Raw genomic sequence first — 17351 nt, forward strand, 5'->3', positions numbered from 1 at the left:
TACAAAGACCTCCGAAGGTGCTTAGGTGTATTATAATCTTCCAGAATCTATACAAGTCAGAAGAGGCTAATGATCTTTGACTACAGGCAGTATCATTTATCATTAAAGAGAGGGTGCGTAATACCTCCCCTGAAGCACAGTGGTTTACTAACTAGCTGTAGAGTCACACAGTCATCACGCATGACACAAAACGTTAACTCCAAAGGCAAAAACTGCTAGCCAATGCAAATGGTATCAATCGCCTTCATGGAAATTCCTTCATAGGAGAGGTGCTCCAGCCCTCTGATCGTCTTTGTGGCCCTCCTCTGGACCTGTTGTAACAGATCAACATCCTTCCCGTGCTGGGTCCTGTTCCAGACCTGGATGCAGTACTCCAAGTGGCAGAGCCCTCACAGCACTGCAAGAATGACAGCGTGCCCTCACAAGGGCAGAGTAGAGGGGGACAATCACTTTCCTCAACCTGCTGGTCACACTGTTTTTGATGCAGCCCAGGATGTAGTTTGCCTCCTGGGCCGCAAACACACGCTGCTGGCTCATGTCAAGCTTTTTGTCCACTGGAACTCCCAAGTCTTTGTCTACAGGGCTGCTCTCAATGTATTCTTCTCAGTCTGTACTCATGCCTGGGATTGCCCCGACCCAGGTGCAGCACCTTACACTTCAACGTCATTCGGTTCACATGGGCCCACTTCTCAAGCTTGTCCACATCCCTTTGGAGGATATTCCTTCCTTCTGTTTTATCAACTGCACCACTCAGCTTAGTGTCATCTGCAAACTTGCTGAGGGTGCACTCAATCCCACTGTCTATGTCGTTGATAAAGATATTAAACAATACTGGTCCCAGCACAGACCCCTGAGGGACACTGCTCGTCACCAGCCTCCACCTGGACATAGAACCATTGGCCATTACTCTCTGGGTGCAGCCATTGAGCTAATTCCTTATCCACTGAATGGTCCAGCCTTCAAATCCATATCCCTCCAATTTGGAGATTGGGATGTCATGTGGGATCACGTCAAAGGCCTTACACAAGTCCAGATAGATGACTTCGGTCAATCTTCCCTTGTTGACTGATGCAGTCACTCCATAATCAAAGGCCACCAAATTGGTCAGGCACGAAGAGCCCTTGCTGAAGCATGCTCGCTATTCCAGATCACCTCCTTGGCATTCGTGTGCCTTAGTATTGCCTCCAGGAGGATCTGTTCCATTATCTTGCCAGGCACAGAGGTGAGGCTCACCAGTCTGTAGGTCCCCAGGTCTTCCTTTCTACCCTTTTTGAAATGGGAATGATGTTTCCCTTTTTCCAGTCACCAGGGATTTCACCTGACTGCCAGGGCTTTTCAAATATAATGGTAGGTAGCTTGGTGACTCCATCAGCCAGTTCCTTCAGGACCCTGAGATGCACATCATCAGGCCCAACAAATTTGTATTTGCTCAGTGTCATCAGGCAGTCTCAAACCTGCTCTTCTTTTACAGTGAGAGGGACTTTTCTACCCCAGTCACCTTCCGGTTTAGGGAAATGAGACATGGGAAACCTGAATGGCAGTGAAGACAGAGGCAAGGAAGTTGTTGAGTACCTCAGCCTTCTCCTTCTCTGTCATTACCAGTTCACCCTTTGCATCCATTGGAGGGGGCACACTCTCCTTCACCTTTCTTTTCTGAGCAATGTACCTACAGAACCCCTTCTTGTTATTTTTTCCACCCCCTTGTCAAACTCAGTTCCACCTGTGCCTTGGTCTTCCTGATCCCATCCCTGCATGTATGAACAGCATCCCTGTACTCTTCCCTGGCCATCTGTCCCTGCTTCCACTGCCTGTGCATTTCCTTCCTGTGCTTCAGTTTAACCAACAGGTCCTTGCTCAGTCAGCCCAGTTTTCTGCCCTCCCTGCTCGCTTTCTGACACAGGGGAGGGGGATGGAGAATTCTTGTGCTCTATGGAAAGCATCAATAAGAATGTAAGGATGTTACAAAAGACCATCTTCAGAGGTCTTTTTAAGGAGCTCCTGATTTTTGTTCCAATTAATAACTAAACTCAGTAGGAGTTATTAGAACACTGTGCTTTATACACAGTAAAATTTATTTTACTCTGAGGTTATATCACTTGAATGGACTTGCTGGGCAATCACTGGATGGTGTCTGGTGCTCGTTACTCTCTCCAAATCTGATCCTGACTTTTCTGGCCTAACTTTCCAGCTTGATGTTGTTGCTATGGACTTGTCCAGTGATTTCGACTCTCAACTACATTTGTCTACCCTCACCAGCACTGCTCTGCTCACTCAGATATTGGAGGAATGGGCCCTTCTTGGTGAAGCTGCTGCCTTTGCCTGCCTCATAACAGTGCTCAGCTCCTGCCTTCCCACTTCCCATAGGGTGCTTCCCCAAGTCTGTACTTGCTGCCCCCTACAAGATATTTGTAACTTTTTCTTTCTTCTTAATGGAAAGTTACTACCTCTCCAATGGAGAAATGAGAATAGTTTCTGTGAGTTGGATCATTCCTTCCACTACTTCAGTGGTAGCATCTCGTACCATCTTCCGAAGAGTAGTACCTGGTTGACATTAAGAAACAGCAAGAATGTTGCCACAAAGAGCACTGACAGAAACAGACACAGGTGAACATACAGAATGCTCTGTTTGTGCAGATACACAATATAAAGTTGCAGGTATTTTTGAAGGAAGCAATATATCTTCTCCAGTTCCAAAAGGGCTTTGGACGAAGCTATCAACACTTTATAACTATGAATGCTCAAACAACTATACCACTTACTACATTATCACTCATTCACAGATTGAAATCTGCAGAATTAGATGGTCAAGTGGTTCACTTGTAACCACGTTGCAAGTCTGTAGAATAGCTGACAATGGGACTCCACTCATGTTAGCTTGCTTTCCTGTAGATGCCTGATCTTCTACTATGATTTGAAATATTGGGTTTCTTTATATAGTGGTGAAGGAATTGGCACTATCCTGCTGTTACTATCTCACCTTGGCCCTTGGGGAGCCAGTAGTACACTGTGGCAACTGCAAGAATGGCATTTTGGACATCTTCGCTCAGCTTCTGACAATTCTGAAAACAGGTAGGCAAAAGTATCAACATCACATGGCCACACTTTATTAGGAAAGTCTCATGAACAATCCCATCCGCATTACTTTGTTAAAAAAAAAAAAAAAAAAAAAAGGGGAAAGGGAGGGAAGCATAGTTATGGTCATAATAATGGAGAAATAAATACAGAACTCAAAGATATAATATTTAATATTAAGTATTTAAGTATCTCAGCTTTCTGGAGTTCCAAACTCACTGTATGTACTATGAGTAGCCTGGTTCAAAGGTTGCGAAAAGAGGAAGAAGTAGCTTAAACCACTACTCTGAGTTGGAGGTCTTTTCTTCCTTCTTCAAACACCCACGTGTTAAACTTTTCTCAATTAACAGAAAATACATTGCCATTCTTTGTTAGCAGTAAGGTCCATACTGCTCAATATCATGCCTCTGTCAGCAACCAGTTGCAGATGTTTAAGAAAAAAAGTGTAAGAATACGTCTATCTGGTATGTCCCCCTAAGTTATTGAAACTAGTTCTCTAGGCAATTATTGAATTTGGTAAATACTCTCTAAAACACATAGTTCCCACAGACGTTCTTTTTTTGCGCTGAACCCAATGAGACTTTGTTTTAGTCAAGTAAACTGGGAGATACCTGAAATTTGTCACATACACTGAAATTTCATTCTCTGTAGGGGGCTTTTACTCACCTCTGCAGAAGGCAGTGGAGACCTCGAGAATGCCAGACTAAGCTTTGTAGCTTGTTGTGATGTTTCTTTGAATGTCTGACCTTAGAAAGCATACAGTGGGAACAAGACATTAGGAAGCATCTTGGGTAAAAGACAAAAGAACAAAACAGATAAATGAGCAATATCTTCTCTGACGCTACTTAACCCTAACATCTACTGCTCCATTACCGTTTCTTTTTTCCAAGCATGAAAAAGCCATAAGCTAAAATCCCACTTCAAAGATTTTCTTGGTGTATTTATGCCATACGTGTTGGATATTTTATGTATCCGTTCATTTCTATTTTTTTTTATTTAGCCAGTACTGATATCTACAATCACATTAGTTTCCTGGTCCAGGACACCTTCAGCAAAAGGTTCTGGAAGGCTTTAACAGAGGACAAAAGCTTTAAAAACATAGTTATGAAAACTGTTCCATGCTGCCTACCGCTCTGCAACGCCAACGCGGCGGCTGGAGCCGAGAGCAAGTGCAGAAGCCCCGGCTGGAGTCCTCCTTGCAGCTTGGAGCCCTGCCACAGACCGGCACCGCGGAGCCCCGCCCCCGCCCCGTCCGGCGCCCCAGCCCGGCACCCGCAGCACCAGCCCGCCCCCCGGCCCGTACCTAGCGCGTCCCAGAAGCGCGTGGGCTCGAACGGCTCTCGGCCTTCACCCGGTTCGCCCTCTGTAAAGGCAGACATAGGCCTCAGCCAGCAGAAAGCCAGCCCAGCCCAGCCCAGCCCAGCCCAGCCCAGCCGGCTCCGGCTCCGGCTCCAGCCCGGCCCCGGCCCCCACCTCTGACCCGCGCCAGCACCGCGCGCAGCGCCGCGCGCAGCTCCTGCAGCGCCTCCCGCGCCTCCATGGCTGCGGGGAGCAGCCACCGCCTCGCGGCCCCTTAGGCAGCTGCTGCGCGTCACATCCGCTTCCGGAAAGCAGAGGGGAAAAGGCGGCCCCGGCCCCGCCCCCTCCCGGCAACCCGCCCGCAGCCGTGGCCGCCCCCTCGCGGCCCGGACAAAGGAGGCGGGCGGGCAGCGCCGGGCCGCGTGTGTGCACTTTATTAATTGGGGGCCCGAGAGCCGACGCCGTGTCCGCGAGCGGGGGCGTGCGAGAAGCGGGGACGGCCGCCCAGCTACAGCAGCAGCCGCAGCTCCTCGAAGTTGAGCAGGTTGTTGGCTGTCTCGGACCAGGCTGCGTGGGTCGCTCCGTCCATCTCGGGGGCAAGGCTGTTGGTGCTGTCCAGAGCGTGGTTTGTGCCCCCGATGACCGCGTGGCATTCGGGACACTTACTCCTCTCCATCGCCCCCCCGCACTCCCCAATCACATAGATATGCCCGTTCCTGCACTTGAACCAGTGGCCACGGGGACAGCCTATGGCACGGACAATCTGCACCCGCTCAGCTTCAGAGATCCCCAGCCCCGACACAGGCAAGGCGGTGCAGAGCCTCTCCAGTTGAGCCTTCACTGCAGCTTCGTCAGCCTCTGTGAACTTTTTTGTCCCTTCCAAGATCTCACGTACACAGGCAATCTCTGCTGCGAGGGCCGTGGTGATCATCCCACTTGCGCTTTTGCACCTTGACAAGAGGCTCTGTAGAAAAGTCAGTCTCTGGATCTCAGCTTGCAGGTCAGAGAGCTCCTGCCCTGTAAAGCTGATGCGTGGCATATCCAGCCACTCCTGGACTTCATCCAGCCGCTTTTTCAGGCCTTTCCGCTCATTCACATCAATTTTGCTCATAGAATCAGTTAGGTCAGCTACACGCTTGTAGAAGTTAAGCTGGTTCTCAATTAGTCCAATACTCTTTATAGAGAGATCAGAAGCTTTTACTTTATCTTCCAACATGAAGTACTTATGGGGTAGATTCTTCTGCAGAACAGCATTCCCTATGAGTGCAGCCTGTAGTCTTTGTCTGCTAGACTCGATTTCCTGTGCTGGGCCTTGGATTTTCTCTTTCACCTTCTCTATCTCATCCAGCCGCCTTTTCACAATGGTACCATATCTCAAATTCTTTCTGACTGGTGTCTGACAGACAGGACATACCTTCAGCTTGACAACATCATCATCTTCATCCATATAATGGTCAAGGCCCTGGGACTCAAAGACATGGCCACAGTCTTCAAGCTGTACAAATCGAGCATCTGGGTCTTCCTCAAAGCCAAAAAAGATCTGAGTGACCTCCTCATGGTCACAAACAAGGCACTTATTTGGGCAGGGCTCTCCACACAATCCAATACAAGGATGTCCACATCGCAGCAACTTAGTACATGGTACATCACAGCGAGGCCTATTACATGGTTCACTGCAAAGATTGGTACACTGATAGTGCTGGCACCGCCACTCACATGGTTCTACACATGGAAAACAGCGCTCTCCACATTTCTTTTTACACCTGCTGTGAACACAATGGTTCTGACAGTCAAGCTGACAGGGAGGACATTCTACAGTACAAGGCTGCTGACACTTGTGGGAGCAGACCAAGAAGCGCTTGCATGGGCTGCTACATGGCTTATGAAATCTTCCTTCAAAGCAGGTATGACAGGAACCTGAGCATGCATGACCACACTCCAGTGTGACAGAACACTTAGTTTTACATTCAACAGGTTTCCCATGTTTCATCTCTTCAGTGATCCAACATTTAACTTTCTGGGTGTGGCCACATTGCAGTGTGACTTTAACCAGTTCAGGACACCGTGTAGTGCATTCCTGGCCACAGAATCTGTTGCATGTATGCCCACAGTTCAGCTTTTTCTGGCAAGGTTCTTGGCAGACAAACTCACTATCTGGACAAGAACACGGCACCATCTGCAGGTGACCACACTTTGAAATAGTTTTCTCTACTATCACCATGCATGGTCCACATGGCTCATAACATGACTGTTGGCAGCGATGTCCCTTTGTACAAAGCACCTTTTGACAAGGCTTCAGACACTGATACTTTTTGTGCTGAGTGTCATAGGGGTGACATGCCCTTGTGCAAACGTGGCCACAACTCAACCTAAATTCACAGGGATGACTACAGCCTCCTTCTGGGACTTTGCTGAAGTCTGCTGCTGTAGATACCAGCGTCTTGGTCTCAGGGTGGTTTTGACAGCAAAGGGTCAGTGAGCGGCCAATGTTGCCTTTCTCCCGCAAGGTGTGAATGATCTTGCTCCAGAGAGGAACTTTACCTAGCATTCTCATATTCCCAATACAATACAGTCCTTTTTTAGCTCTGGATAACGCTACACATATCCGATTAGGGATCTGCAAGAATCCAGTTCTCTCCTCTTTGTTGCTCCGCACAAGTGATAGCAGGATAATATCATTCTCCTCTCCCTGGTATTTATCCACTACATAAACCTTCACACCTGCAAAAGTCTTGGCTGGCATGAGCTTGCGCAAACAGAAAAGCTGCCCAGTATAAGTAGTGAGAATGGTGATCTGAGAAGGTAGATAATCCTGACACAAGAAGTACTTGCACAGTTCCACCACAAACCGAGCCTCATGTGGGTTCTGATGGCTTTTCCCTTCTTGAATCTCTTGCTCAGGAAAGTCATGCTCCACAAAGAAGAGGTTAGATAAGACTCCCTGAAACAAGAGGAAACAGAAAGAATTTTAGAAGCAGAATTCTAGCTTCTGTTTCTACGGTCTGTTTCTATGTTCCTGATTATCTACTAAGAAGATGACTCAAGAAATATGTAGTTACTGCATACTTGGGCAATTTTCTTAGTCACCTCTGATGAATGTTATGGAAACCTAAACCTATTAATGATATTTCAGCTTATTAATGACATTTCAGTATCCTAATATGACATCTGTTCTTGTGGATCATTTTATTCCCCATCTTTTTTCAGAGTTATTTCTACAGTATGCTTTCAGGTTGTGGAAAAGAAAAGATTAGGTTCTTATAACATTTCCCAAATCGCCACAGTTCTGTTTTGGATTCATGGTGTGAATAAAAACTTATTTGGAACACATGGAGAAAACATAGGGAGTTAGCAGTGCACAGAGCTTATCACATGTCTAAAACTGACTAGCAAAAAACATGCTTTAAAATAACTAGTAATGTCTTCTCATTATGAAAGATGCAGGTAGGCTAAGCTACTGTAATCCTCTCTATAACCACATCAAATTATTTTTCCAAAAGGTATCCAGTCACTTATTTCAGGAATTTAAAGCCTAACTCTGATACAGCAGAGCAGTGTAACTTTGGCTCAGACTTCTGAGGAAGTTAGTTACAACAGTATTGTAAACAAGCCTACAGAACAGGGCTATGCAAGATAAGAAAGGTAAAGTTATAGACAGTGATACAATTAACAATAGTTCAAAGATGGAATAAAAGCACTAACATGGGAAGATATGAAGTCATAATTAGGATGGGGAAAAATAAAACTCAGAAGAAAGGGAATTAGTGAAAGATAAAAACAATAATATTAAGGAAGAAGCAGAGGCTGACCCTACTGACTGATGCCTACGTGACAACAGCAAAGACTCTTCAAGTGTCTTATGGTGTGGCAAGCATACTAATGCTTTCAGTTCATTAAATTCTAGATGCTTATTATGCATGTTAATCGATAAAAGATTGCTTTATACTTTTATACTGCATAGATCTTGCTTGCAGATGCTGTGTATTGGTAAAAAGCCCAAACAAAGAACTCAGGGAAGGAAGATTCCAGTAGTGAAGTCACCTGTCTTACACTGGAGTTTCATAAATGAGACACTGGAGGCATAATTTAAGATTTACTCCTAGGTTTCAATCTCCTGTAATTCTTTTGGTCCTTCCATATTTCACTGTTCTTTTATAATCATCAATATTGGATCCATTTCCAGTGTCTGCCATCAGTAATACCAGAAGAGCTACAAATTACTTGCCTATTTCTATATCCCACATCTCCTTCATCTATTTCAGTAGATGAACTTGATTTAGAAGTTGGAATCTTTTAACGCTACATTTTACGGTAACTTATTTTAGCCAGTAACAGGGGCAAGAGAAAGTGCTTGTACTACTGAAAACTCACTTTTACGTTCTCATACTTCAAGACAGAGGGATGGTTTTCCAGTTCCTGGTATATATGAGGACTGAGAAGCTGGGCAATTTCAGGACGCATGCGGTGCTGAAACACAAAGCAGCTGCATCAGTCTTGAGGAAGGAGCACCCGATTTCCCTGCCAATAATCTGTTTTTCCACTGTACAGACAATAGCTAAATACAAGACAAGGGTGAAGACAAGCCAAGAATAGAGTGCCTCCTATCTCACCCTTGCTGCCACCACCACCAGCAATCACAGCTAAACGGTATCAGAGTACCTTCAATAAAGTCATTTTGCAGGGTTGTAATAAGAATACTGGTTTCAGTGCAAATCTAACAACAACAGCGTTCTAGTAACAAAAGCCAGCACCTCACCCTAACCCCTAACCAGCTGTTCCAGGCAATTTTAATACAGGACTTCTGGGGGTAGAATTAATTTCTCCAGACACCAATAAATATGGCTGCAACAATTTAACAGGAGGCATCTCAAAAAGATTCTGTCTCCACAGTTCTAGAACAGTTTTGGATGCCACAATAAGTTACATTCTCTGCACTAAAAATTGTGGGAACCACAGTGCTGTGGGTCACATCACTGACGAATAAGACACTTAGTTGAACAACAGTATACCATTTGTGACAGTTTGACAGTTCTTACCATTCCTTTCAGGAACGAAGTAACACATATTTTAGCTTTTATATTTCTGCTCACAGAGCAGCCTTAGATGTACTATAAACTTAAAGCAAGCTAAGTACAAATGCAATAAGGAAACGTTTTATAGCTGTTCCTTACTTGGTATTTCAGCCGGACAAAGGGGAAATCAACTTTCACCAGCCGTTCAAATAGAGACACTTCCAGATTGAAGTTCTTCGCCAGGTCATATACATTAGCACTAGGCTGCAGCTGAAAGAGAAGGGATTGGGTCCATTTTAACAGCACTCTTACCTATTAGTAAGATTTCACTTATCTATTTTTCCTATCGCTGGGCTTTTCTCAACAGAAAGGCCAGAGACTGGATTCTTGCAGAAGTGCTAAATAACAAAGTTATGTACTGTCATAACTGAAGTGGATTGGAGCACATGTCAAGTTGTGTCAGTTAAACTAAAAAGAAAAGTCCCCCAGTAACTCTGCTCCATAATCAAAGGAGACAAGACCTGTGGTATCCATGGAAACTGAGAAGCAGTAAGTTTTGGTGTTTGCCAAACATGTTTGGTTAAAGTATTCTAATTTATTTGCACAACAGTTAGAGGCATCTGCCATGGATATTACCTGCTGGTGATCTCCAATGAGAATGAGGTGCTGGCAAGCTTTACTAAGAGTAGTAATAGTGTGAGCCTCAAGCACCTCTGCTGCCTCTTCTACAATTACAATTCTTGGCTCTACTTTTTGCAAGATCTGACGGTATTTGGCAGCACCTGAGAAAGGAGAGAAGATAAGTCTTAACAGGTATAGTTACGTGCAGGTGGTATGATAAGAGTTTTTAGGAAGGTATAAAAGTGTGTGCCAGAAAATTCCCATGATTCCAAAATGCTGAGTCTTGTGGAATGTGGACTTTAAAACAGCACTGTTCCAAGGATGACTTCTATATGCAGAGAAGTCAGGAAAGAGAGGTGGGGATTAGAATGCTACACCTGCCTTGGCCCTTTCCTAACTCTCTCTTCAGACATAAAATACATCCAGAACACATCGATCACCACACATAAAAACCCAAAACTGTCTTCCCAAAGGGTGATATTACAAGACTTATGCTGCCTCTGCTCACCAAAAAGTGATGTGGAGATATCAGAGACATGAACTGTGTTTAACTGAGGCACAAGAAATGGAGCATTACTATTAAAATAATGTTGCTCAAAAGCGTGCAGAAAATGCTTGTGCAGCCAACTGACAACTTTGTGTGATAGACATGTTCACAGAGGGAGTCAGAAATGAAGAAGGCTGCAAACTAACGTGGAGCCTGACCCAGGCTGTCAAGCAGCACAGAATATTAATCTTTTGACAATAAGATCTTTTAGTCATTACTAAATGGTAATTACTAATGGAGACAGTGCAATGCTGGTTTGCATCCCAACCGCTGCACACCTGTAGTCGTCATCCCCACAACTTTAGCCTCCTTGAGAATGCACAGATCTTCTTGCAGCCTTAGTTCTGCTAGCCTTTCTGCTGCTGCCTGGTACTGCTGTTCATGCTGAAGAATCCTCCTTCGTATTAACCCCTGATAGGTCTGCAGCCAAAGCCTGAGAAGAAAGAGCTGTTACCACACACAGCAAGAGAAGCAGCACAGTGACCTAGAAGTTTTGGGTGGGTTCAGATCAGAACTTCCGTGCTTTTTCTGCAAGAGATGACTAGCATCTTTACTCAGTCCCCAACACACACAGTGGAGATGACAGCATTGTCCTGCCAATGTAGGCAGGATAAAAGCAAATATCTTACAGGAAAACATGTTCAGATAATGAACTGAACAAGTATGGACAGAAATACCTCAGCTTGCTAAGAGTTTGTGAACTCTAAGTGTCTTATGACACATTTGCTTGACAGACCCTGTAGAACATATTTGTCACCTGTAAAGCCTCCAGCGAGAGCTCAGGTCTAGTTGCCACAGATCCTGAATAGATTTGGCCTCTAACTCCGTCATTGCACTCAGTTTACAGAGCTCAACCCTCATCTTCTGTTTCATTTTCTTCCTCTGGGTAGCAGTTATCTAGAGAGAAGGGCGGAGGGAGGGAAATAGGCCCCCACCCCAAAATAAGCAGTTAAAACACAAAGATTATTCTGTATTAGCATGCCCATGTTATTACACAATCAAGCAGAGACACAGCATACTAGTGTATACAGTTACCTCCCACTGCACAGTCTTCTGTTGTGGCTGGGCTGTTCCTTCTTCTTCGTTCTCCAGCTTCATAGCCAACAACACACTGGCTAGCTCACGAACAGCCCTGTGCTCTTCCTCCTTCCTCTTCTGAGGCTTTGCTGCCTCTTCATCCTCAATCACTCTATCAGCCTGAATCAGGTCAGCCTCCTCTGGAATCTCCAACAGCTCTTCTGCTTCACCTTCCTGCTCCTCCTCTCTCTCCTGCTGACCACCTATGAAGAGTCACCAATTACTGCAGCAAGTCATAGCCACTCTAGCAGAATCACAGTGCAGCAGATCACCGTGTAGAAACTAAAGTTAATCTTTCCATTGCCTTACAGCGTTATGCATCTTTCAGCCTCTGTTAAGTAGCAGTGTCTATTTTCTGGCATGCATACACTGCTTAGGCAAATGCCTACAGAAGATGTTTGTTTGTTTTTTACCTGGATTCTCAGCCTCTATATCCTCTGCAGCACTCTGGGTAAAGACAGTTACACCAAGGCCCAGCCACTCCAGAATCACTGAGTGTTGTGCAGCACTGTAGTAGAATTCCTCATGATCCTAATATAAAGAGTCAAATCAGTTAGCCTCATCAGTCTTAGGATGATGACAAAGCAGCGCCCTGAAGCATAAGACGATTAGGACAAGTCCACCAAGTGACCTCCAGAGCCAAGAAGTCTAGGCAACCTCAGATCTCTAGAAATAGCATCCCTCCTCTCCTTCAGGTTAAGGCTTTCATTTGTGCACTTGTATTTTTACTCTGACAAAGATCACTTGAAATCTCTGCAGTTTAAAGGAGCAAAATTTAACTCTACTTTCCTGTCACTTTGGCACAGCTTGCTATTCACTCCTTTTCTTTTCCAGTGGTTGAGTGAGGCTAAAGGAAGTATATCTGGGGGAAGCTCAGACACATTTGCAGAAAGGGCAGTAAGTATACTTGGGGACTGCTTGACTCGTAAGAAAGGAACCTCTCTTACCAGACCCTTCATCAGACTGTCCCAGTGCTGGGGGGCAATGCAGGCTTCCAAGTGACGTTCATGCAACACTCCATGTGTTGTGCACTCTAAGTGCTTTGCTCCTTTATGGAGCTCTTCCTCAGCCTGCTTCATCTGACTGGTTATCTGCTCATAATAGAGAGAAGACATATGCAGAGTTCAGAAACAGCAGAACAAAAAAGTTATGATACTGTGAACAAAGAAGAATTAAAAGGTTGACTTCAGTGTAAGACAATGTGAAAGAACAGATCTGGAAGAAGTTTAGTTAGCTTCTCCAATGGACAGGTAGCCCAGTCGTTTCCAGTGAACTCTATACGTACATTCACATAGGCTCTGCGGAGATGCATTGGCAAGTTGTGTCGGAACTCACACTTCTTCCTCAGCTCCCTCAAGGTGAATTGCTTCAAGACCTCACTGCTACTTCTCCCCCCAACACGTACCATCCCGTGTTTTTGGAATGTGTATATTCCTGTGAATGAGAAAGAAATATTAGTGCTAAAGAGGCTAACTATTTTGTGCAGCCTGATAAAGGGTAGGGAGAACAGTCTTTGCACACAACACACTGGACTGGTCTGTCTGAAGTTTTCTTACTATGTATCTATATGGCTAGAATCACAAGAAAGAGCCAAAAGGGCAAGTCTTCATGACAAAAGGTAGGACAGAGTAAGAGTTACAGTATAATTTCTACCCTCTGTTCCATCATACTTGCTAGATACTCTCACCTTCTAAGAACTGATCCAGCGCGTGGTTAGTGTAACAGACTACAAGGATGGGAGAATTCTGGACAGTCGTTTGCCACACATGCTTATTGGTCAAGAGAGCCTGGACAATCTTCAAACCCACGTAAGTCTTCCCTGTAAAACAAGATCTGAATCAGAAAAGGGTAATCCATCCCTGTATGCAGGGTTCTTCCTGCCACTGCTTCTCCCAAGCCACTGAAGCTAGCTTAACACACGACAATTGGCTTTATATAAAACACTCATGTACTAGTAGAAGACAAGCAGTGGTGCTTACTGAATTCAGGTACCACTTAAATTAATTAGCATTAGTCTAGCAATTCTTTCTTCATGCCGAGGATCAGGGCTGAACATTCTTAGTGTTCAAACCTGCTAAAAAGGTTAATAGAGCTGTTGCGCAGCAAGAGGTACCATGGCATCAAATAGTTGAAGAGGTACCGTGGCATCAAATAGTTGAAAACATTTTCATATGAGTATTTCAGAATATTTTAACCTTCTTCCCCACAACTCACAATAACTGGGCTTCTCAAGCATCAAATAGGCATGGAACTAATGCTCTGGACACAGGGCAGCTGGCTTTTTCTGGAGATAGTCTCCCTAAATGAGGAAGTCAAGGAGAACTCCTTAAATGACAGAGACTTAAAGCAAATGTTTCTCACCAGTCCCAGGGGGTCCTTGGATAATAGCCAGCTCCTTGGTGAGTGCAAGTCTCAATGCCTCCATCTGGGACTCATCTAGTCCCAAGGTTTCCATTGAAGGCCACTGGTTGTGATCTAGAACACGGACGCTTTGCCTTCTCAGACCATCAGGTCTCTCTTCATCTGCCAGGGGATCTTCTGTCAAGGGTGCAAAGTTGTATGTAGTATCCACTGTAAGGTACATTGGCTCCTTCACCTGTGCATCACATTCCACAATGTACTTCTGGAACGGGATATCTTCCTCCTGGATTTCCTGTAACCCTTCTAACACATGCCGATATGCCTCAAAGTAGGCAGTTGTCTCTACCATGAGGAAGGAGTCTGAGGGACGAACCTCTGCCAGCAGTGCTTGGCTCTGTGCATTAAAACATAGCTCTACAATTCCCTTGGCAAGATCTGTACTATCCCGATTAGAAACAGTGGCAAACAGGCATGTTTCAAAGTGATCTTTAGACATGCAGACCAGGGATCCATATAGCAACCGTCTGGAGTTCTGCCATCGCACAAACTTCAATGGCTTTGTGTCAAACTGAACCTTGTAAACGACACCAGTTGGGGAGCAGAGTGGGGCAATAATCCGCGTGTCAAAGTAGATCCTGATATCATCAAATTTTTTCTTCCTCAAACCTTTGTCCTCAAAGCTCTGCAAAAGTTCTGAGATACCCTCCCTTAAAGGTCTTACAAAGTCTTCCCTCAAAAGCCGGAAATGAGTGTCAAGATAAATGCTGGTGCTCTCATATCTTCCAGAAACAATATTGGGACGTAGAAAGGGTTTCTCATCATGGTGTACCTCATTATATGTTGGATAAATGGTCATTGTACGATAGGTTTCTTCTTGACCGTCAGCCTGAGGCTGCATAAGAGTATAGTTATCAGCCCTCAGTGTGCCTTCACGTCTCTTCTCTTGCAGGTGCTGCACAAGCATCTGGACTTTATTTAGGTTCTTCTCTGTTTCTTCCGTGATGTCCACACCAGAAGCTCGCAAGGCATTTATGGATGCTGGCAAGACTGTTAAGAGAATGGAGATTTTCTGCACAGAACTAGCTGGGAAAATACTGATTAGGTCCTGAAGCAGCAAAATGATGTTGCCAATATGTTCAGGATACTGATGTCGGACAGCAGGAACTGCTTCTGTTACCATGTCAGACACATATTGTGGCAGACAGATCTTGAGAAAGTTGGACTCCTTCACCACTCCAAGAAGTTGCTGAACACTTTGTCTATCCATTCGGGAGCTGCATGCTTTTCGAAGCACCTGACAAATGAGCTGAACAAAACTGGGTTTCATAGCAGTTTGGGAAAGAAGTTCCTTCAAACCTGAACTTGAGGCAAGTGTGATGACAACTTCAGAAGGGTCTTTCTGTAGGAGACCTTCTAGGAATTTGTAGCCAATCTTTTTGACTTGCTGAGGCTGCTCACTGAGCTGAGCACCACCTGGGGTAGGTTTCTGGTAGAAGTGCATACTCCTCCTGAGTTGTATCCTCCTTCCTCTCCCTTCATTTTCCTGTCCATTCCTCAGCCCTCTAGCATCTTCCTGGGCTTGTCCAGATAGTGCTTGTCCACTGTGATAGCGCCTTCCCCTAACCTCATTTTCTTGCGTGTTCCAGGGTCCCCTGGCCCCCTCATATGCCTGTCCACCTTGATATCTCCTTACCCTACCTTCATTATCTTGTTCGTTCCAGAGTCCTCTGTCTCTATCATATGCTTGTCCACCTTGATGCCTCCTTCTTCTACCCTCATTTTCTTGCTCATTCCAGGGTCCTCTGGCCCTCTCGTGTGTTTGTCCACCTTGATACCACTTTCCTCTCCCCTCATTTTCCTGTTCATTCCAATGTCCTGTGGCTCCACTGTTGGTTTGTCCACCTTGGTTTCTTCTTCCTTGATTGAAGAAATATTCAGATCTCTCTTCTCTTTGCCCAAGTAGAAGAGTATAATTACTGGCTTGGGGATTTTCCCCTGCCTGAGCTACTGTTTTATGAGTCTGGCCTGACACATTGTTTATTCTGTTTCTCCCTTGTTGTATAAACCCAGTATCCCAGCGACCTGCATGCCCTTAAAAGAAAAAAAAAAAAAAAAAGACATTTGTTAATTATAATGACCATATTAACCTGCCTCCCAACACGAGAGTATAAGTATTTTGGCCTGCTTGTCAGCATATTTTGGGCATCTTGCACCACATTAGAAAACTAGCATTTCACTTATATCCAGACCCTCAGTATTTCCCTTATAATCCTTTTCATGACTGCTAAAGAGTACCATATCTAGAGCCCACTCCAGTTGTGAAGCTGGGAAGTCACTGAGAAAATAAACCCTTTTCCACAAAGCAGAATTAAGGGAGGCCAATGACGACGTATCCTACATGGGACACGCTTTCCTTGAGAGTTAGCTGTCTTTGACATGACTACCAAGGCAGTAGCAACTGACTTCAAATCGCACAGTTAAAACGCAACCTTCTGCACAAGACCCAGCCTGTCGCAGTAGCAGGAAGCATAGGCTGCGTAGCCTTCCTCACACGCTCAGCAGAACGCTCGAAGGGCACTGACCACTAGCAGTATCAGTTAGCAGAGAGACCGCTGCAGCACATCGTTGCTTTGTGGGCTCCAGTGAGAGGCTGGATAATTAAGTAAACGCAGTAGCGTGCAGCCGAGAGGAAGCTGCACCGCGCGCAGGCAGGGAAGGAGCATTTCCCCCCGCACCACCCCCAGCCCACACGCAGCCTTAGCTCTGCGGCAGCCGGGCGACCCTCACCTCTCCGTCCCGCGCGGGGAAGCCGGAGGCCAGGCCCCCGCCCGGCCCCCTCCATCGCTCCGGCCGCTGGCTCCTCTGCGGGACGTCGCGGCTCTGCGGGACGAGGACGTTGCTCAGTGCTCGGTGCGGCTGGGCTCGGCGCCCCTCACGCCAGGGGAGCCACGGCCCCGCCCGCGCCACCGCCGCCGGGTTTCGCTTTCCAGTTCCCCGCAGGGCCCGCCCCGCATCCCAGGACCGAGCACGCCCAGGGGCGGCGCGGGGCACCAGCACCGAGGCAGACCCGTCAGCGCCCCGTCCCTCGTCCCCCGTGTCCCCCGGGGCAGCGCCCTCCCGCCGCCGCCGCCCCGTACCGGCTCCCCCCTCTCCGTCCCCAGCGGGCAGCGGTACCTTCCCCGCTACCGAGCCCCTTCCTTCCCCGCTACCGAGCCCCTTCCCCCAGCAGACAGCACCTACGTCCCGCCCCCCACAACACCGGCGACCGCCACGAAAAAATCACCCCGATGCCGTCAGGCCCCGCGCACCACTCGCCCTCCCCGGCCGCCGCCGCCGCCGCCGCCGCCGCCGCTGCCGCTTTC

General features: G+C 46.3%; 2 protein-coding genes across 5 annotated transcripts in view; both read right to left on the reverse strand.

The window, feature by feature from the left end:
* CCNDBP1 (cyclin D1 binding protein 1) overlaps positions 1-4787 on the reverse strand; it is a 33138-nt gene extending 28351 nt beyond the window's left edge. For all 3 annotated transcript variants that reach the window (XR_014318622.1, XR_014318623.1, XM_082773406.1), the window contains exons 1-5: positions 4546-4787; positions 4376-4435; positions 3739-3818; positions 2978-3059; positions 2445-2541 (exon numbers count right to left, since the gene is read on the reverse strand). Coding sequence is in view for 1 of the 3 variants with exons in the window: in XM_082773406.1 (XP_082629532.1) it covers positions 2445-2541; positions 2978-3059; positions 3739-3818; positions 4376-4435; positions 4546-4612 (386 nt within the window). In the remaining 2 variants the exon portion in view is untranslated. The remainder of the gene's footprint in view (positions 1-2444; positions 2542-2977; positions 3060-3738; positions 3819-4375; positions 4436-4545) is intronic.
* On the reverse strand, positions 4788-17332 carry ZNFX1 (zinc finger NFX1-type containing 1). Of its 2 annotated transcripts, none has more exons than XM_082773400.1 (14): positions 17281-17332; positions 16777-16869; positions 13990-16080; positions 13316-13447; positions 12914-13062; positions 12576-12719; positions 12042-12159; positions 11587-11831; positions 11309-11448; positions 10830-10984; positions 10020-10165; positions 9543-9653; positions 8743-8838; positions 4788-7312 (listed from the first exon to the last, which is right to left on the reverse strand). In XM_082773400.1, the coding sequence occupies exons 2-14, from the start codon at positions 16829-16831 to the stop codon at positions 4880-4882; spliced, it is 6015 nt and encodes a 2004-aa protein (XP_082629526.1). In that variant the 5' UTR covers positions 16832-16869; positions 17281-17332; the 3' UTR covers positions 4788-4879. The 2 variants fall into 2 exon arrangements, with proteins under 2 accessions (XP_082629526.1, XP_082629527.1); XM_082773401.1 differs by having other exon boundaries at positions 17273-17319.
* Between the last annotated feature and the right edge of the window lie 19 nt (positions 17333-17351).

Source organism: Aythya marila (assembly GCF_965140915.1).
Source record: "Aythya marila genome assembly, chromosome: 16".
NCBI lineage: Eukaryota > Metazoa > Chordata > Aves > Anseriformes > Anatidae > Aythya > Aythya marila.